At 40.4% G+C, this 21411-nt stretch overlaps 1 protein-coding gene across 3 annotated transcripts in view; it reads right to left on the bottom strand.

Annotated features, from left to right (window-relative positions):
- Positions 1 to 15971, bottom strand: part of hspa12a (heat shock protein 12A) — a 30311-nt gene extending 14340 nt beyond the window's left edge. The window contains exons 1-8 of one of the 3 annotated variants that reach the window (XM_044137106.1): positions 15625 to 15971; positions 7534 to 7607; positions 6479 to 6606; positions 5460 to 5646; positions 4581 to 4685; positions 3919 to 4035; positions 1631 to 1802; positions 1409 to 1417 (exon numbers count right to left, since the gene is read on the bottom strand). In XM_044137106.1, coding sequence (XP_043993041.1) covers positions 1409 to 1417; positions 1631 to 1802; positions 3919 to 4035; positions 4581 to 4685; positions 5460 to 5646; positions 6479 to 6606; positions 7534 to 7607; positions 15625 to 15664 — 832 coding nt within the window. In that variant the 5' untranslated portion in view covers positions 15665 to 15971. The remainder of the gene's footprint in view (positions 1 to 1408; positions 1418 to 1630; positions 1803 to 3918; positions 4036 to 4580; positions 4686 to 5459; positions 5647 to 6478; positions 6607 to 7533; positions 7608 to 15624) is intronic. The other 2 variants (XM_044137107.1, XM_044137108.1) reach the window with 2 other exon arrangements.
- Between the last annotated feature and the right edge of the window lie 5440 nt (positions 15972 to 21411).

The raw sequence follows: 21411 nt of genomic DNA, 5'->3' as shown, positions 1-21411 counted from the left end.
GATGACAACATGCACAAGGAAAATTAAAAAAAAAAGGAGACAAGGCAATGACAAAAGAATGCTTGTATAAGGAAGACAAAACAAAATAAGTAAATTTCCAGATGAAAATACATGTTTAAGAAAAACGCACAAGAAAACATAAGCAAAAAGCAAAACAAAAATTATAGATTTCTGCTTTTTATTTTTAATCATGCCAGTTTTGGTCCTCCGTATAGGAGTGGTGAAGGGAACGTTAGTGAGAAGTGAATAGTGTCAATGTGAAGGGAAGAGAAAGGGATTTGCAGTTGCTGCTTCACTTCATTTCATGTTTCAAAGGAGAACTGAAACCACTTCTTGAAATATTGATATTGCATGAACATCATTTATTGAAACACTTCATACCAGAGACTCATTTCTCTGACTCGAATGCTTGCTCTTAGTGCTTCTGTCAATAAAAGCTGAAATGGGCCAAACCTGTCCACTACCGTCCTGGGTGCATGATGCTCACTGCGCAGCCAGACGGCCACTAAATTAGTGCTGAAGAGCCAAAAAGAGCACAACTGTCTGGCTGTTTATTAGTGAAATGTTGGGTAACATAAACTTACTGAACCCCAAGTCGCCCTGACTTGATTTGACAGACAAAAGCTTGTATGCCTCAACAGTCTGACAACACGGTCCACGATGAGTAAAGGGAACCTCAAAGACGTGTGCTCAGCCCTTTGCTCCTCACTCTGCTGACACACAAACGCACCATCAAATTCAGCACAAAACCAGTTCATTAACTTGGTAATGGCAGAGTAGTTGTTTCCCTGCAACCCCTCCATGCCACACACACACACACACACACACACACGCACACACACGCCCACACACACACACACGCACGCAGTGGCACTGCAATTTTTGGAGTGTACATATCCTCCCAGATCTCTTGCTGACTCTTAACACCACAAGTGCTACAATCAGAGTGACAAACAAAAGAGTTTTGAAATATGAATTGAGATTGGTACATTTCTTTCTTCTATAATGTTTTTACTGTTTCTTGTGCTGGAGGCCTTTATTGACTAATCAGACAAGAAGGAAGCGAAGGAAGACAGACATGCAGCCTGGGTAGGGAATCAAACCCGACTTTAAGGACTACATCGGCCAACGGCTTCCATTGATTCAGTGGGTGATGAGGGTGCCTAGTTCATGTCAATATTTCCTTCAATAATCGGAAATACAAAGAACTCATTGATATTGTAAGATCTCAATTTGATAGTTTAAATGTGATTGTTGAAATGGTGTTGATGCAATTTCTCGGTAGCATGAAATGGCGACGCACAACTTCTTGCTACCAAGTTCTGAGAAAAGAAGCAACAGCAAGCTTGACTGTGGTGAATTCAACTCAATAAATATGATGTGTGTTCATGCAGTTTGTGTCGTTTACCTGGAGACACTACAGAGGCGAACGGTGCGAAATAAGGAGAAAACAGCAAGTTACAAAGTCAGTTCTTATGTTGCTGAAGTAAGTCAGAGTTTTCTGTGTTGCATGTTAAAAAGAACAGGAGCCCAGAAATAAGCAGCATGGCGCTGGTCGTGGTATGCACAGCGTGAAACCCATTAGTTGAAAAGATTTAAAGCACTTTTTGTGAATGTGGGCCAAACGTACCTTGGGTCATTCCACTCCCCACATTATCGTTGGGGCTGAAGCCGTTCTGGGTGGTTTGTGTGCCCAGGTCCACCATCTGATGGAGGCGCAGCTTACGACAATAGATGGAGGCGGCCTCGGGCTCCAGAGCAATGATCAGCTGTTCTGGGTTTTCACGTGACACCAGAGCAGACTGCAGAGAGGCAGAGGAAACAAAACACGATTTATAATGATCGGAAAACAAAAAACAAAAAACAACGTCTGTCTTCTACAACGTCCTGCAGAGTGTGTTTACGGACGTAGTGTTGCTGCTGGTTATCAGCTTTTTTTTAAGGTTAAAAACAACAACAATCACAACAAAAAAGAACAAGTTTGAATGTGTGAATGTGTAATCACGACAAAATACAATATGGCATATCATCTCCACTTTCAGCACAGCAAGGAATGGGAGCGATGACAACGTTCCCTGAACGCAACTTAGTGCATTGGTGTTATTTATGCCACAAAGGTCCCATTTCAGATTTATGTTATGCTTAAAAAATATTTTATACCAGTGGTTCTGATTCATAATTAAAATTTCACTGATTATTTTTGTTTTGTTTTTTATCTTTTCACTCGATCTTACAAGATTTGATGAAGTTCATTCCAATATTTACTTAATTAAACTTAATACTACTACTACCAATAATAATAATGATAATAATAATACATCAACCTTCTATATAGTTTTTTTGTCCACTCAAAGAGGTGTTACAGCAAAAGGAGAAACTCTGACAACATAAACAGTTAACTCAGCTTTCCCTCTTTTAAATCCGGCCTGGATGAGCCTCAGACATGCCTGCATGTTTTCCTGGGACTCCGGCTGGAACTTTATCAGGATTCAGGGTTTCCCCCAGAAAACTTGCTAAGCTCGGTGCTCAGGGAGCTACGGCAGTCATCCACCCACCCACCGTGTTTTTGAGTTAAAGAAATATTCAAAGTTGACAGGAAATTTGAAAAGATCATTTAATAATTATGCACTTTGGGATGACTGGAAGATTGATAACTAGGCACCTATTATAAACTTTTAAAAAAGGGGTAATCAAAAAAAAACAACAACTAACAAATTAACAATGCTAGGCCTGGCAGGGACACAAGTAAAGCCTGGAGGCCCACCAGGCTTAAAATACACCGAGGGAAACCCTGTGGATTTCAGAAACCAAATTAAGTGAGGAAACGTGGCTGACTGGGTAGAGTTGTTGTTCTGTTATCATGAAGTTGTAGGTTTGATTCCAACTTCCTCCGGTCACAGGTTCATGTCCCGTCTTACCTACTACCTGTGTTGTCCTAAGTTAATGTGACTTTTGCGTTTTCAGTGGACAGGATAGAAAAAGCGCTCCATAAATTTAGTTCATTTAAAGTGTAAATAATTTTACATAGCATGCAAAATTTATTTACGTAGCATAACATATGTAAATGATTTTCCTTCCTTCCTTCCTTACTGTGTTTAAAACTATTTGTAGCTTGTGTAAATAGATCTGGAACAGACCAGAACAAGACAGAACAAATAATCTTCTTCATCTTCTCAATAAAATCCCTTTGTAAAAGTTTTTGTTTTTTTTTTCTGGTTGGGCAATAATTGTTTCAGAGAAAACAAGAGTAGCATCTCTAACCCATAAAAGTTTATCTCACACACACACATGCTGTACTGATGGTCCAACTTGATGGTGGCTGGTTGAAACTGAAACTTAATGTTAGGACTTCCTGCCTGATTGCTCAGTAGTACTGTTTGCTCCGTTTGGGGAATTCATGGGACATTGAAATTCTATTCCAGTTAATATATTGATCCTTTCAAATAAATAAATAAACAAGAAAGTGACACACCTCCTCAATGCTGTGAATTCATAGTTAGCTCCAAACATTTACAGTAAACAAGCAAGTTTTCCTAAAAGACAACTTTCCTCCATCTATGTCTAAATTTGACCTAAAACACTCTGAGACTCAATTCAGATAAGTTTGGACTTCAACATCACAACATTTTTCACTTTCTGCGGTAAGAAAACATTAAGACAATATTTTCAGTAAGATTTTCTTCAGTAAGATTTTCTTCAGTAAGATTTTCTTCAGTAAGATTTTCTTCAGTAAGATTTTCTTCAGTAAGATTTTCTCACATGGCTTTATGTAGAAGCGTTTTTAGCCTGTTTAGCCACTTTGTACACATGAAAGGGAAACTCATCTTTTCTGCCAAACTGTCTTAGAGCTAATGAGTCAAATTATGTATAAAAAGTATGGAAGCAAAAAAAAAAAAAAAAAACAGACACTAAGCCCACCTTATAAGCTGCTTCCCTCATGAACTGCTTTGCAGGCATTTTCCAGATTGCTGGTACTGTGATTACCCATCTCACATTGCTGTTGTCAAATTCACTGCCGGTTTGATCACTGAGCTCCTGCAGGAGAAACGGCAGGTGGAGGTTAGAGGTCAGGGATAGACTTAGACAAACAACATGACAACAGTTCTGCTCCTGTTTTATATTTGATGACCTGCATGTTGCAGCAGGTGTACCGCTAGTGATACCTCAGAGCTCAGAGCAGCCAAATTCTCTCTTTGCGAAATATTTCAATCTATAAATATAGGGGAGTTTTTCTGCCATAATTCGAGAGCACACATTTTCAGTCTGAACGCAGGATTATATCTTTTGTTCTCAAAACATTTAATGCTTGTGCTTACGTTTTCATTTTGAAAGCGAGTTCTGCAAGCGGAGATTTGCTCTGGGCAGAGACACACACACACTCTGCGCGCGAGGAGACGTTTTGAGCACAAGTATTCAAAGTTTTCAGAACAAAAAGCGTGAAATCCTGCTTCCAGACTCTCAAATTAAGGCAGAAAAATCCCCCCATAGGCAAATTGTTGCAACAGTCCCCCCAAAAATACTGCATCTCCAAGAAAAAAAACAAATTTAATACAAAATATCGCATTGATGATGCATTTTACCTTTAATGCTTGCTCCTTAAAGAATGCCAGCGCATAGGCAAAGATGTCCAGGGCTTTAACTCGCTTTCCATTTGCCGCGTGGATCTCAGTGTCAATGGACAGATTCTGACAAACACAAAGGAAAGAGATGGGCCTCAGTCTGCAGCAGCTTCTCAGCCCGTTTCCTAACGAGGTCACATATCTTCTTTCAACGCAATAAGAATTCATAAGGTGCTCTGCTAGCGCTACAGTTTGCCAGGTACGAGATTAGCTGATAAAGTGAAACTGTCGGCGATGGAAACAATAAAGAAATCAAATCTGAATGTTGAATAAACAGCTGCTTCTGTTAAGAGCTGTAAAAACCGGGGCGCTTGTAACCGTGTCTAAATCTGTCTCTAAATGAGAAACAACGGACCGCACCGTAGTGCAACTTTAAATAAAGGTTTATCCACTGACAATTTTACACTTGTACATGAGCTTCACAAACACCTACCTTATACACAGTTAAACTTGTTGCGGTATATTGCAAGCAAAGTTAGATAATAGTCCAAAATGTTTCAGCACATATGGGAGAAGGGCTGGAGGTATGGCTGCTTGGAAAACAGTTCAATCGTACAATGACTGAAATGGGTTAACAAGCAGTTTGAACCAGGTTCAAACCTGCGGCCCCTCCAGGCGACGAACCGGCAGCAGGTCACGCAACAGCAGAACAGCAGCAGAATTGCAACCCGTCCGCTGCACAAGATTGTGCGAAAAACATAACGCGTCAGACTAGCCAAGGTCAGCAAGTCACTGAATAACCCAACCGCCACAGCTTGAAACACGAGCAGCTGATCAATAACTGCTGGTCAGCAGTTATTGATCAGCTGCTGCAGATATCCAGCGTGTTCTAAGCCTTACTGCAGTGGTGTGAAGCTTCATTTTGAATTTCTCCAGGTACAGCCAGTGTTTGGACTCGCTAGGATCCAGGTCGTGGTAGAAATCACGGGCTGCGTATCCGAAGCTGTGAAACTTTCTGTCTGGAGTCAGCAGGATGGTGGTTGGAGTCTTCTGATTGGAAACACCAGGGTCTCCGCCCTCCCAGCGCCTGAAAAAGGGGGTGAGAGAGATAATGTCATAAGACATATTTGTGACATAAATTTACTGTGCTGAAAGGACATAATCCAGCATGTTCCAGCATTATCGTGCCTGGAATTAAGACTTTATTTAGTTATCTGCAGTGTGTGGTGTCCAGCCACAGACAGATTTCACACACCAACATTCAGATGTCCGACAGAAAATCTAGACGGATCCATATTTTGCTTAAAGAAATGTAAACTAAAGTGTAGCTTGCTGCGGATGCAATAAACCAAAGTATCACATGTCACAGTAAAGGAGAAATGGCATCCATTTATGCAAACAGAATTAGCTATCGTTGGATACTTCAGTCCCTTTTCTATATGTCGATGAAGTGTTTAAAAAGTTAACGTGTTAACTGAGGTTGGGAGCGGGGCCACGCCCAAACCACACCTCTAATTTACCGGGCGGCCTATTTATGCTGTGTAAGATTTTGCGTTTCGTCAACCCCACCCTCCTCTGCCCCTTTACCTCTTTCATTTCATCCTCCTTCACTCATGATCACGTTTCGCTTCTTTGCGCTGCAGGTTTCGTCTGGGGGGATCCTGTGCGGGCTCGGGAAAATAAGAAGGTCCGTTTCCTGAAGACCAAACCCCCCCACACAGAGTCTTCACCTCCATCCAGCCCTCCATCCTTCTCCCCAGATAACCAAATCAAGATCATTCATCCCTCTATCTCTCATCCCTTCAGCAGGAAATTCAAACGTTCACCTTTGTGGTCCTCGCTAGTGAATTGTGTTTTGTTGAGTCACCCCACCCCCACTCTTTACCCCACTGACTGTCTGCATTGCAGTGTTGGCCCACCTCATGGTGTGAATGCACTCAGGCTCCTTTGTGAAAGCGTAAGCATAACCGCTGGACGTCGTGCCGAAGTCGATGGCGACCACCACCACAAAGGACGGTCCGGACTGCACCTGGTCCGTGTCACTTTGCTGCACAACAAAATCAGCACAACACACAGCTAAGAGGACAGGTCAGCAGCAAGAACATGCAGGAAGTAAGAAATAAACACAGAGCAAGATAAATGATACATGATCAACTTCTGATTGCAGCCAGTCGTTTACAGCAGCTCCTCAAAAAGTCTGTTGAGGATTTGGAAATGTTTCTATGCTGTAACCAACATAAACCTCCTCACTGCCTTCATACTGTTAACTGTATGAAGGCAGGACAAAATGTGCAACAGAGAGATTTTGAATATTTTTTATAGATATTTCTAGAATGTCAAATTAGGTGGAAAAATATGCACATTATATATTCTCTTGCCTTAATCAGCAGACTAAAACTAGCAGGTTCTTTTTACTTTCTGGTCCAGAACAATATTAGAACAAAGTCAGAATCTCGCTGCTGTTCAGTCGTAGTTCAGCTCACAGCAGCAGTTCATGCATTTAATTGTATAAAATCCTCTGAGGCTGCTCTAAATTGGTTTAAATCTTCTTTAAGTGACATTTTTTTCTCTTCTAGTTTTGTCAAGCTCGACTGCGGTGTTCCTCAAGACTCGATTCTTGCTCCACATTTCTTTTCACTTCTGTGCAGGTGATTCAGATGATTCTTCTCAGTTTGTGCTAATCCCAGTCCCAACCTTATGACTGAAATAGTCCCTCTGAAAATTACTTCAACTCAAAGCCCAAATTGAAATGTCGGCAGGCACAACATCATTTACCAGGATCTCAAACTCCGTCTTATTTTAACAGATTTGAAAATGACTGATTCTTGTCATTTCAACCAGAACCAGGCCAATCTGACTGTTTTTAAACCTCTTCATCAATGGCGATTAAAAACAATGTTAATAAAAGTGACTTGCCTTGCCGTGTTCTGCTATGACATATAATAAAACAAACAGATGAATGAATAGGATTCACCTGGATATGTGACGGCGATAGAGGGGTGATTCCCGGGTCGCCTCCACTCTTTGACAAAGGATTCGCCATCTCATCTGTGGAAGCAAACAAAGCAGATTTATTCCATGATCACATTGTACCTTCATCATTCCTTTCAAACCTCGTTCATTTATTAAAAAGTCATAACATAATGCTTTAAAATGATAAAGTGGTAATGTGGCCTGCACTTGTACGGCGCCTTATCTGGTCTGGAGGACTCCAAAATACTTTGCGCTACGGTCATTCACTCATTCATCCTCACACTCACACACTTATGATGGTAAGCTACGTTGAAGATGTCCGTCCTACTCTGTGCCCTGTGGTAGCCGATCCAGATGGCTGCTGTTGCATTCGTTTTGCTGGACATTGAATTTCCACGGAGGTCCTTCAGAGTGTGCATCCTCTCTGTAAAACTATATACAATCTTGCTTCGATCTCAGTTTTAGCACCACATGTCTGATTGAAACAGAATAGATTTTTGTATCTGGAAAGCTATACCAACATTTTGTGGCCACAGAGCTTTTTGACCCGCGAAGATTGATTTGGAAGAGTAAGACCCTCCATCACGACACATGGAAAAGAAGAAAGAGGCTGTGCAGACCTGCTTTTATTTTCAAAATGGATTGCATAATAATAAAGAGAAATGGGTTGTGAGAGTGTAATTGTTTATTTATTCATTTATTTTATTTATTTATTTTGTCGCTGCCAGTCGTGAGGTAGTTCATTCTCTGGTTAGAAGCAGACTCTAACCAGAACATTAGAATCTGCAATCAGGATTTATAGATATTTTTAATTAGATTGTTTTAATGCCAACAGTGAAAATGTTTAAAATGTCTATATAAAACAAAATGCATACCATCTCTAGATACGTTCCCCTCAGTGTTTTATGAGCCTGGGGGCCGACAGGCTTTACTTGTGCTCCCTCCAGGCTAAGCATTGCTTATTTATTCAAGTCTTTTTAAAATGTTTCCATCTTTTTAAGACTTTATAGTTGGTGTTCAGGAATTAATCTTCCAATCTTTCAATAACATAATTATTAGGTGATATTTTCAAATTTCCTGTTAACTTTAAATATTTTTTTACTCATAAAACAAGGCGGGCCGCTGGATGAATGAGGACCCAACCGTCGGGCTTAGCAAGTTGTCTTATATTTATAACAAATCATTTCAGTTACTTTTTAGCTCCGGGCTGCTTTCAGAGGCTGAAACTGGGATAATAATCAAAGAGGAGAGGGGTGAGTGAGTTTAAAATGAAAAGATTAAGCTGAGACACAACATGTTAATGGTGACAGAAGATAGATGTAGGTATTACAATGAGTGCACATTAGCATTTATTTTGTTAGACAAATCAAGAAAAAAATCTTAAATTAAAAATGACACCACATATTGTGATACATTCTCCAGAAACTCAAATCTTTTTAAACACAGCCAAGTTGATACAGCTGGAGTCGGTGGGGGCAGGAGGGACTAAAACTGTCTGCCATCAGTTTGATCTCTGAACTCTCTGGAGGGCATTTCAGAAACGCTTTGTCGGGTTTGTCCTACCGCCAGGCTGAAGGACTGTTGAGAGGAGTTTCTCGGGCAGCTGGTGCTGCCAGCACAGACAAAAAAAAAAAAAAAAAAAACGACCAGAAGCGGGCGGCTCTCTTGTGACTAACCCCGAGGTCTGGAAAGCTCACAAGGTATAAAAAAGCAACATACTCTCCTAAAGCACTATGACAACATGCTCTCCACTTAAAACGCCGAAAATGCCTGTTGCACCTGTCTTTTAAAGACATTGACATTTCAATTCAATTGAAGATTGTCTCCCCATTTGTGACCATCATTTTCATTAGTCTGTCTTAATAGCCTTTACTAAAAGTGTTCTTTGAACACACACAATAATAATACTCCCTCAAGGTATTGTAAGTGTCTCTTAGAATTGTCTCTCAACGGGACATCATGTTATCCATCCTATTTTTTGCCTCACTCAGCCTTTTCTCTGGTCCACCCCTACAGTGAGGATGAGTGGTCTGAAGATCTGTAATACACTTTGCCAAGCAATTACTCCGCAGAATTACAGACCACCTGTGGCTACACTCTATCAGCCACCATCCAGCTTGTCTCCCTGCAGCACAAGGGTTCATTCCCGAAACCTCATTTTAAACCAGGACTTTTTATTCTCACCAATAGGCCCAGCAGTCAAATCACAATAAATGTAGCATCTTCATGAATATTTCATGAGCGCCATCACAAGACCACCTACGGTACATAACTTACATCGATGTCACCTATTAAACACCAACCGTTACTTTTCGAATTTGTCACCAACCCGCGAAAATATTTCCAAACTATTTTGGTTTGAAAATTGAGAGCGAGTACAATCTAGATCTATTTTATTTGTAATTTAAATTCAATCTGTAGAGATTCAGACAGACAAAGGGAAACCATTAGAAAAGTTTAATGACAATATGATTTAAATCTTTGGCGCCTGGGCCCCGGCTAAGGACATTGATCATCGCAAACTTTGCGATGGGCTTGGATGAGCATTCCGTATGCTGAGAGGAACGTCATCCCCCCGGGACCCGGCACTGGTGGTGGAGGCGATGAAGGATGTGGCCTGATGCTGAGCGAGTGGAGGTGAAGGGGTGGAGGTGGGTTGAGCTCTGCTGGAAAGCGCACGACGCCATGGATGGCGGTCCTTATCAGCTGGGGCTTGGACGGTGATTGGACGTGACGAGTCTTTGACCGGCGTTGAGCAATCAACGGTGATGAGCCGGAAGTTCCGGCTGGATGATGCAGGTGGGGCTAAAAGAGTCTTCCATCTTGAATTTGCGCCTAGGCTTCATAATGCTTGCTCATTTAAAAAGAAAAAAAAAGGCAATCCAGACAGTTGTAGTGAGGAATTTGTTTGGTAATTTTCAATCTGGAAAAATGTAAAAAGGAGAAACTGACCAGTGTTTCCTCTGATGTCGTTACATTCCAGCGGTACTGGATGTGCGGTCACATTGGAGGATCAGCATTTATTTTATGGAATGGTTCAAAGATGTTTCGATTAAAAAAAAGCACAAACAACATGTCCTGAGACTTTAGAAAAAAACGTAGAAGGAGAAGTTTTAGGGAAAGACGCATTTATTCTGGGCTCTAGACCCATAAGGAAGTACTGCTGGTTGATGTGCAGACCCAGAACTTCTGCACTTGAACTAAGAACCACAGCTTAGAGGCCTGATACTGGAGCTGCTCGTACCAAATTGTAGATTGTTTCTACAATTTGGGATTCTGTTCTAAATGAAGGGGGGCCCTATGATTCCCAAGACACAGAAATTAGGGAACAATATTTTGAGCTGGACCATAAAACCTTAGCGGCTGTAAAGTATGGAGAATCAGAGAATTTGACCATTTGTCAATTTGCTTAAGTGTTAAACTCTTGAGACAACTGACCAATATGATTTACAGTTTAACAAAAACAATAAATCAATGATCTCATCAAACTGAACCATCTTTGCAGAGTGTTGAGGGATGCTGATGCTTATCTAAGGCGGGGTTCTCTCTGGACAGGCCGCCAGTCCATCGCAGCAAATTTAACCAATTTTTTTAGTTAGTCTTTCATATTTGCTACTCTAAAACACATGACTATGTAAATATTTTTGGTAAAATAAGGAGTTTACAATGCTAAAAATAAGTTATGCCTAATATCTATCAATTAATATGGATAGAATTGTGGCTGACATATATTTGACAACTAAACGCTACATTCTGCCATTTATGGATTGCAGTTTTCACTTTTGCCAACCGGTACTCTTTATGTAGTTTCACATTTCCGTGCTGAGTTAGATGGTCACACAATGCCTTTCGGTGAAAATGATATTACGTTTCTCAAATAGTCTCTTGGAGTGATGAATTTCAGAAAAAAGTGAAAAGACTGATAGAGAGAGTCTGTGGACGGCTGGTTCCTGAAGAGGTTACAATCTGAGGAAATGCCTCAAAGCTCTCAGCTGAACAATGGTTTTCCTTCCTGTCTGTCTATAATGGAAACATCTGATAACAGATCCAGTTTTAACCCAGCCTGTATGCTGCAACTGCTTCCTTAATTTAGGCTAGAGCATAATAGACAACCATAGTAGGCCTGTCACAATAGTCAATAAATCAATTAATCGCATGAGAAGTTAAAACAAACTCAATAATTTCCATTGGCATGATTTATGGTTTATTGCTTTTTTTTCTCTTTCTACCAAGAACTAGAAGATAAAAGTCTTCAGTCTCAACTAAACCTTTTTAGAAGGACTTTTTTTTTTTTTTTTACAAAGACTTCAAAATTTATTTTATTTGTCATTTATTTATTTTAGATTTTTAAAATGTCTTCCAGTTCCAGTGTTTAATGTTCATTATAGTTTAACGTTTACTGGACTTTTAGAATGAGCTCTTGCATTATTATTTTGCCATTACCATCATATTACTTACAAACTCTCTCAAAACAACAACATTATCGTTTATCGCAATAACTTACGGAAAAATATATCGTCCAGCAAAATTTGTTATTGTGACGGGCCTACATCGTAGAGGTAAACATGTCACAGTATGTATATTTGAGAATGATCTCTTTACGGCAGGTGACTGAAACAAACAGAGCAGTCAGGTCAATGCAGAAAAGAAGGCAGATTTTTATGTTCTGTCATTGAACCAAACTGATAAACATCTGATTAGTTTTGCTTTCAAGTATTAGCTGTTGTTTAATTGACTGCCACCCTCAAAATGAAAACATGTAAGTCAGTCAATGAGGACAAAAATGTTCTTGTGACAGTTAAAGGGTTAAAACTGCATTTATAAATTAATTACAACATTTGAAGGAAAAACAACAACAAAAATAACAATAACTACGATAAACTCAAATCTATGACCAAAATTCCAAGTATTTCTGTTGTGAAAAACCCAACCAGTTTGTACTTGATTGTACTGTTTTATGAAGAAAAAAATAAACATGTTGGGCACTGCAGCTGCATCCCTGTTTAGCATTAAACTATTTTATCTTTACAAATCACAAACAATAATGACTATTGATGCAAGTCGTGCATTTGGTAAATTCATCATCCTTCAGAATTGGCATAAACGATTAATTTTTTTATAAAAACGGATACATACAAGAACTGGAATAGCCAACAACGAATCAGCAGCATACAACATTCAAAGCTGTAATCAATAAGTCATTCATAGTTAAAGCCAACATCTCATGATAGTTTCAGGAATTTGTGCAAGACGAGGTCTGTGGTGCAGCGACTCATCAGGTTGCAGCGGGCATTCAGTGACTTGCATTACATAACAATGGACTGTTGCCAAGCCCCCAGACAGACCAGCCTCACCAATTAAACTCTGTATACACGTTTCCCCCCTTTTTAGGCAAAAGGCCTCTGGTGTTGCCTCTTGTAGAAATTAACTGGAGCAAATAATATCTTCAATATTTGCAAATCAGAACCTCAAGCTCAGGAATGTCATAATAGTTAGAGAGTCTAATGATCTTGTGCATTATCAAAGAAAAACCTTAAATGAAAGCTCAATAAAGTTTAATGGCGGACTTATGAATGCAATCTGTCAGGTCCTGCTCGAACAAAATGCTCGTGAAAGCCAAGTTGCTCCGTTTCTCTTTAATGTGGACAGTGCAACTTGAACAGTGACTTTGAGTTTTTGTGTGTGTGTGCATGTGTTCAAAACACATGCACACACACACAAAAACTTTGTGAGTATCTGCCCAGGTCTATCGGACCCTCTCAGTCAGTACAGCATGAAGGTCCTCTCACGGTTTTAGCATGTTCACATTAGCACACACCTTTCTGCAGGCAGCCTCCTCCATGAACAGCAAGGTTATCATTCACGAATAGACCAGATGAATAGACCAAATCAATACACGGTTGTACCAAAACTAAACTGAAGTTATTATTTTTCGACCTAAAGAGGAACCATCAAGAGTCAGCTTCTGTTATTACAGCTAGTGACTAGTAACCAGGCCCTGAAATCTAGATGTGATGTGAACATCAAGAGCCACAAAAAACAGTTACAAAGTCGGCCTTCAATCACCTGAAGGACATTTATAGGACTAATGTCCCAGCAAGATCTCCATCCATGAGTTTACATTTAATCAAATTGTTTACTGCGACAGTGCCATCACAGGTCTGCCTGGTCAATCAGACGGATGGAGCTGATCCAGAAAGCTGTGTTACGACCCGCGTCGTAAATTTAATTATGCAAACATGACCGTGCATGTGTGCACTTTGCAGGTGCCCATCCCTGATTGGCTCCCGGAAGACGGCGGAGACGTCCAATTGGTGGCCTGCCGGAGGTGACGGATATAAAAGTTGCGGACTTCCATCCTCAGCTCATCTCAACCGGCCACGCTGTTTGTCTGTTAAACACTCTTTGTGAAAGCTCTTGGACTTTGTAGGAGTGAGCTGCCGTTTATGTTTGCTTAGTTTTCTCATGTGTTTCCTTAATTAGGGAAGGAAGTTTTTGTCATTTGGTTTGTTTACTTTCAAATAGGTAAGTTTTGGTTAATATTCAGATGGTTCCCTTTTGTTTGGTGTTTTCGGCAACACAGCTCACTCTGAAGCCATATTCTCCACTTGTAACGTCTCATTCAAAAAGATGAAACACAGTTGTTGTTTTTATGGGGTTTTTTTAAGTAAATAACATTATAAAATGTTAACTTTTGTCTCTGTTGGCTGCTTGAGATCTGAAGAGGAAGGATCCTTCATGTTATGATCTGGCCACGGATCATAACAGCTGCTGCTCGTGTTCCTCCTAACCCTCCAATTGTTTTCCTTTACTTTTCTACTGCAATGTAATTATTTTTGTTTTTAGCTGTGAACCGCAGACATGTCGTCTGTTATCAGAGATTTGTTCAGTACAGAAGAGTTTGGTTTTGTGATTGTGATTTAGTCTTAGATTGTGATTGTGATTTAGTAGCACTGCCAGCAGCTCGTCTCTGTGAAGAGCAGTGAAGCTGTGGTCAGCAGTGGAGAAGCTCACTAATCAGGTAGAACCAAACTGCACATTAACACTAGAATTACCAGAGAAGGGTTATTTGACATTTCTACCATTGGAGCCCAGAGGAGGTCGAAATCCCTGGTAATGCTAGTGTTAACCAGCTAAGTGCAGGACTTGCCAGTTGAAAAGCACCCACAGCCACGGACATTACAGAGCAGTGTACAGGAGGTTGATTGGCAGCATTAAGGCCGTCCTCTTTGCTCTGATTGGTTGTTTTTGACCAGGAAGGTGGTACATTTTTTGCAGACCTAATTGTGGCACTGGGAGGAAGTGGAGGAGCTTGATTTGTCTTCTCACAGATTACCAGTTTATTATACTACACTCTCATGACATGATGACAGTTTAAGCAAATATGTAATAAATAAATACAATTTAAACACGCACACTCGCCCTGAGGTTATGGCCCGGCTGGATTTCCAAACTACCAATTTTTCATTCGTCAGCGCTGTGAAGCGGGGGAAGAACAACGTATTTAAATGTTTAAACCTAGAGGACATGATGCAGGACTTTTGCTGCACTGAGTCACAACTCCAGTGGGACGGGGCCATGTGACCAGCCTCTGCACCGTTACACTGGGCCCGACAGGGATGTGTCTGCTCTTCTGCTGAGAGTCAACGGCCTAACGCAGAGGACTCGCCATATCTCAGTCAGAACATTAGTCACAGAGATGAGCTTCGACCAAAACGGCATTTAAACTGCAAAACACACAAGGCGAGGTCCTCCCTGCGCACACCCCTGGACAGAAGCGGGCAGGGCTCCGCACTAAGATCCCGTTCCTGCAATGCGGCAGAAATGTCGCAGGGATTTGCTAAACTCAAATCCCACATGTGAAAACACAGTTGTTGTTTTTATGGGGGGTTTTTTAATTGGATGAACGCCACAACTCAGATCAGATTTTTCTTTAAATGTTCACATAGCCTTACGTTTAAAGGAGGGCTCGTGAACGCGCACTTTACAGTCGTGCCAGCGACAGTCTGGCGCATGCAATTACAACCAGAAAACGACCGTCGCAGTTCCAAGTGGCAGTTCCAATTATGTGCTGTAAAAACTGAGCACTCACCAGTTATTATGTTTTCTGTTCCTGTGTCCTTTTCGGTCATCGTGTCGCGAAGTTCAGCCTCCTCCCCGAGCCTTGCCTCCAGCAACACCGAGCAGTTTTCCCGATTTGCTGGCGCGCAGGAACTGAAGAACAAACGAGAAGCTCGCTGGTAAATCGGTGTTTGCTTCGGCCTCTCGACACTTTCTCGTTTTTAAGGGAAATGCATTCAAACACATGTGGAAAGGGCTGTTGGGTCTTCGGTAAACGTAAAGGAGGAGGGGGCTTCAGCAGACAGGATGTTGGAGCTCAGACTCTCTGCTGCTGCCGCTGCCGCTGTGCGCCCCGCCCAGCCCATTCACTCCTGTCCTGGTCAGGAATGCTGTGTCTGACCGCTCTATTGCTATTGCTGCTCCGCTCAGAGCAAATGTTTGGGGAATCAAGCGCCACACTCTGCAGGCCCCAGGCTTTTGTCTCTTTCAGAGCACAGAGCAAGTGGTAAACAACATAACAGTTAATTAACAGTGAAACTCAATGATTATTCAGAACTAAGAATATTACAGAGTCCCCTATAGGTGGCGCGGGGAAGATGTTTTTTTTTTTTTTCTTTTGCGTTCCCTCGCGATATGCTTACTGCAATATTTGCTGGTCTATTTTGTATACATTCACAAATGTCAATTTAAAATTTCTCTGCATGTTTATGACAGTTTGTGTGAGGTGGAGATGGCACGAAGCCCCCTAGGGGACATGGAGGATTTTATTCTTCTTTTGCGTTCTCTCGCAATAATCTACTCATCAGTTCATGAGGCATAAATGAATACTGTAAGCATCTCTTACAGTGGCCATCGAACTTTCTGCTCTAAGGCTTTCGTGAGGTTTTTCCATGTATGTTAATATCTGGTTGTGAAATATCTGAAGTTTTATATATTTTTCTTTAGGACAGAAATGCACCACAGACCTGATGTAAACAGAAACTTTCCATAAGAAGGAAAGAAATAAAAACTAGATCCAAACTATTTGGACTGTTTCTGAGTTATTATCACGGGGTAATAAAGTCATCAGACAGTTTGGTTGTGTCTCTCTATGTTGGTCTGAATGGTTTAAAGAGCCGTTTTCAATTATTATTTTTTCTTTATTATTATTATTATTATTATTTCTTTATTTCTTTTCCTGCCTCCTTTTGAATGTGTGTGGATGGATGTGTGTGTATGTTGTGTTGCTAGAAACTGCTACAGGGACTGGATCCCAGCAGGCTGTTTGTCTTGTGCTTGGACCTGGACGGGGTGCATTTGGGGTGGGCTGGGATCTGGGAGAAATCAGCTTGAACTTCTTTGAAAACTACTGTGTTTTCATTGTACCAATGATTGATGTGTGTCAAGTTGTAAAATGCAATAAAGAAAGTTGAAAAAAAAAAAAAGCCGTTTTCATGTGCAGATCCATCTCAGCCTCACACAAACAGACATAAACATGCAGGGAATCGATCGATTTTCAATCAGTTTTGTGTATCAAAGAGTTAAGAATAAACCCGTTTTCACTGAGGTTCTTTAAATGTGTATAGATTTCACATTTTAAATTGACATTTGTCACCGTCGTTCCAAGAACACTCATTAAAAAGGCAAACCCAACCTGGCACTCTACAGTCCACTCAAAGGGGTTAGTTAAGTGACGCCTTGTGTTGAGTAAAATTCTGCACAAAATGCTGATTGAACGAACACAGGCTCATAAAAACATAAATCTCAGTTGCTCTATGAGGTGTGGGAGGTGGGCCAGCTCACAACCTTCTTTGTGTTTCAGGGATCAGGACGAAGGCAACCTGTAGACACTGCATGCACCAACACCACATGATCCCTCATAAAATGACATTTCTGTTGTGGGTTCACCTATTGTATCAGGGACAAAAGTGCTTCCAAGTGATTGGGGTGTGCTAATAAAGTAAACCTGACTCTAACACATCCCGTCAAAGGTTAAGTAAAGTTCTGTTCTTGGGAAAAACGTCCTGTCCAAGCAGGAAACAGTCTGAGGAGATTCCATTTGTACATGGCTAGTGCTGCTATGAGTTCTGTTCCAGAAGAAAAACCACTTCAATCATTGTCAAGCGCTCATGCAGTGAAGAAAGCTTCAAAGCCTTATTGCTAAGGGTGGGTACTGCTATGTGAAACTTTTCACTGATCAAAGACTGGTTCCTATCTACGGGAGAGGGCGATGGTAAATCCACTCTAACATTCCTACTGAGCAGGTGTCTGTCACTGCATTCAGAAATGGACCTGAACGGATTGCTGTCTTTCATGTGGTTAATCAGAAAGATTAACTTCACATTCTCGCCGTCCTTTTTCCAAAGGCATACCATTTCCCCAAATAATTTTCTTCAACTTTGTCTGGTCCATGGATAGCGAGCCAAGGACAAAGATAAATGTACATCTACAATCTGAATATTGTGAAAAAGTTCAATATTTTTTCCACTCATTTTCAGAAAGTAAAACTAATATTATATAGAATATACGTTAAGTGAAATATTCCAACCCTTTAATGCTTAAATCTGATGGTTACAGATACAAAATCCCAAAATTGTGTCTCAGAATATTTGAGGTAAAGCGGTTCTTTACCTCAAACTACTTAAAAATGTAATATTTTGAAAGCACTCATAAAATTCAACCAGAAAGTCATCTGGGCCTGGACATTTGCCAGACTGCATTGTTAAAGGCAGTAAAAGAAACCCGTGGTAGTTATTCCACCCATCCATCCGTCTTTCCATTGTCTTCCGTATATAAAGGTCTGATCCTGCGGCAGGAGCCTAAGCAGGGAGACCCAGACTTCCCTCTCTCCAGCCACTTGGACCAGCTCCTCCAGGGGAATCCTAAGGCATTTCCTGGCCAGCCAAGGAACATACTCAATCCATCGTGTTCTGGGTCTTCTTCTGGGTTTTCTCCTAGTGATACAGGCTAGGAAAACCTCACCAGGAAGGCGTCCAGGAGACGTCCTAACTAGATGCCCAAGCCTCCTCAACTGGCTACTTTTTACATGGAGAAGCAGAAGGTCTACTTTCAGTACTTCCCAGATGGCCGAGCTTCCCACTCACCCTGAGCCCAGACACCCTGAGGAGAAAACTTATTTCGGCCACTTGTGTCTGTAATATTATTTTTTTGGTAACTACCCAAAGTTTGCGACCATAGATGAGGGTAGGAGCATAGATCAACCAGTAAATCGAGAGCTTTATCTTTTGCCTCAGCTCTCTCTTTACCTCAACAAATTGGTGCAGAGTCCACATCACTGCAAATGCAGCTCCAATTCGCCAATCAATCTCCCGCTTAATTTTTCCCTAATTCGTGAACAAGATCCTGAAATACAGGAGTTGGAGGCATTGATTCTCGTCCTGGATGCCAATCCGGTGTTCCATGACCTGGCCGAAAACCACAGTGCTCTTCCTGAATCCGAACACTGACTATTTGATTAACCCTCCCCTCCAAAACTCTTGAATATATCTTGGGAGGCTTAGGAGTGTGATCCCCCTGTAGTTGGAATACACTCTGCAGTCCCCCTTTTTGAATAGGGGGACCACCATCCCAGTCTGCCATACCACAGGAATTGCGCGTCTGGGTTCCAGGCAGCACCTCACTGAACCTTCACTAAACTCAATCCATCTCCCTGACCGGAAGTTGAAAGCATGTAGAAGAGTTATGGACAGGACGCTTAGTTCAGAAGGTCATTCAAAACTTTGGTTGAAGCAGGACTTTTAATTCCAGTCTCCGATGTGGCAGAAGAGTGCAGATTAGCACTTAGATCAATAGCTTCAGCTATAGATCAATCTGTAGATCTATAGCTCTATAGAGCTATATATTCAAGCTAAATTTAACGCTACATAAATTTGGCCTGAATTTTTTTTGTCTAATCATGTCTATTTACTCCAGATCAAACCCATTAGCATTAGCATTTATTAGCATCTAGGCAGCACAATAACTAAAGATGGTTTATAACCAACTATTGCTGTGGGCTTGTTAAGTGTGAACTCCATTGTGCAAGTCTCTTAGACATTAGGCAAGGCAAGATAAGTTTATCTCTATGGAACCGTTCTCACAGCCATTTAAATTTACAATGCTATGAAGGAAAAATAACGAAACAAAGATTATAAAAAAAAAGTAATATCAAAAACACACAGAAAGCATCAAATATAAGGTATAATTACAAGAAAGAAAGGAGTGTTAAAAGCAACCTTTGGTATTTATGAGTAAGCAGCAGGAAGCTGTAATATCGTCAGTCCTGATCTGACAGACAAAAGAGATTCTGTACATCTCAACTTTTCAGGCAAGTTTTTCCAGAGCTGGGAAGCATCGAATCTAAATTCCTTCAGTTTCGTACCTAGAAACTCAGGGTGAAAATGTCTCTGAAGACGTGATGTATATTTCATATCTGTTGACTAAAGTATTCATTTCCTTCAGCTTCTTGATTAACATGAAAATAAGTCAGCATGTCAAGCTTTTAATATTGTGCCTAAAATTTGAAGAAACACATCTTTGCTTTAAATTACTGAAAAATGTGCAACACATAGGGTCAAGGTTTGTTTAAAGTTGTGTTTTATGACATTGTTGTTCACAATGAATTAACCATGAATATTGTCTCAAATGTTACACAAAAATTTCATTTGGTTAAATCCAGTCATACAGATTGCATTCAAATTAGAATACATTCCAATTTTATCATTATAAAACAATGCAGTCAAATTCAGTTCATTGTTCAAATTGGTAGAAATAAAAATGTTGAATTGAGTCACTGACTACAGCGTTCAGGTATGCACTCATACTCGTTCTTTCTTACAATTATTAGTTGAAAAGTGAGCAAATAAGCAGCATTGTTTATTTTTCTCTTCACATATATAAATCTTAATGCATCACAGAATAAATTATTATTGATAGCGTGAAACAGAACTGATGTAAACGCTGTTAGCAGGCAAGTCTCCATCTATGTGTTGCTGAGGGAGAATTGTGGGTGTAGTGTAAAGGTCTGCTCTCGCTTCCTGTTCAAGATTCAGGTTTTCTCGATTGTTGCATCAAAATAATTAGTAAGCGACCTCTGATCATATCGTGTGATATTTGTCTCATGAGCCACTGGGTTGGATTTATAGTTCTTGTTGAATTGAACATCTATAATAGTGAGATCCTTTGTGATATACGTTTTTCTTTGTAAAAACAAAAACTTGTCCTGTCTAATAACTAGTCAGTACTACACATGTTATCTGCTGTTGTGACCAGAACGCAAGATACACAATGCTTTTTCTTATGTAGAGATGAATATATATATTATTTTCTTTTTCCAAGATGAAAACAATTATTTGGCCTGAGTAATCATGGAACATAAAAAAGAAACACGCCTTTAATCAGGATTTTAGCATTTCATATACCACTCATTTAAACACAAAAATGTAAAATCTACCATTTAATTCATTCATGAATTTCAAATATTAACAGCATCTTGTACAGAAAGGTAAGTAATTACTGCAGTACTTAACAGTTTAGATATTTTCCCACATTGTGACTCAGTCATATAAATTTACATTTTTAAAAAAGATCTTGAAAAATAATTTTTGGGGTAGTTGTAAAGTTTTTAGAAGTGGTGCTTTTTGACTACATATTCGTGCAAATCGATGATAGGAGCAAAAATGAAGTACACCACGAGGGACACTAGAGGGCAGTACAGATGCAGAAACTGCAGGCTTCCGCCGTTATTAAATTTCTGCTCAGACAAAGAAATCCTTACAGGTAAAAAAAAAATCATTACGTTAGAAGGCTACATATTGTTGTAAAATAATTTCGTCTCTAC

This window comes from Gambusia affinis, linkage group LG13 (genome assembly GCF_019740435.1).
Source record: "Gambusia affinis linkage group LG13, SWU_Gaff_1.0, whole genome shotgun sequence".
NCBI classification, from domain to species: Eukaryota; Metazoa; Chordata; class Actinopteri; order Cyprinodontiformes; family Poeciliidae; genus Gambusia; species Gambusia affinis.
Note: the sequence above shows the minus strand (reverse complement) of the source record. Positions and strands in the feature narration are given on the sequence as shown.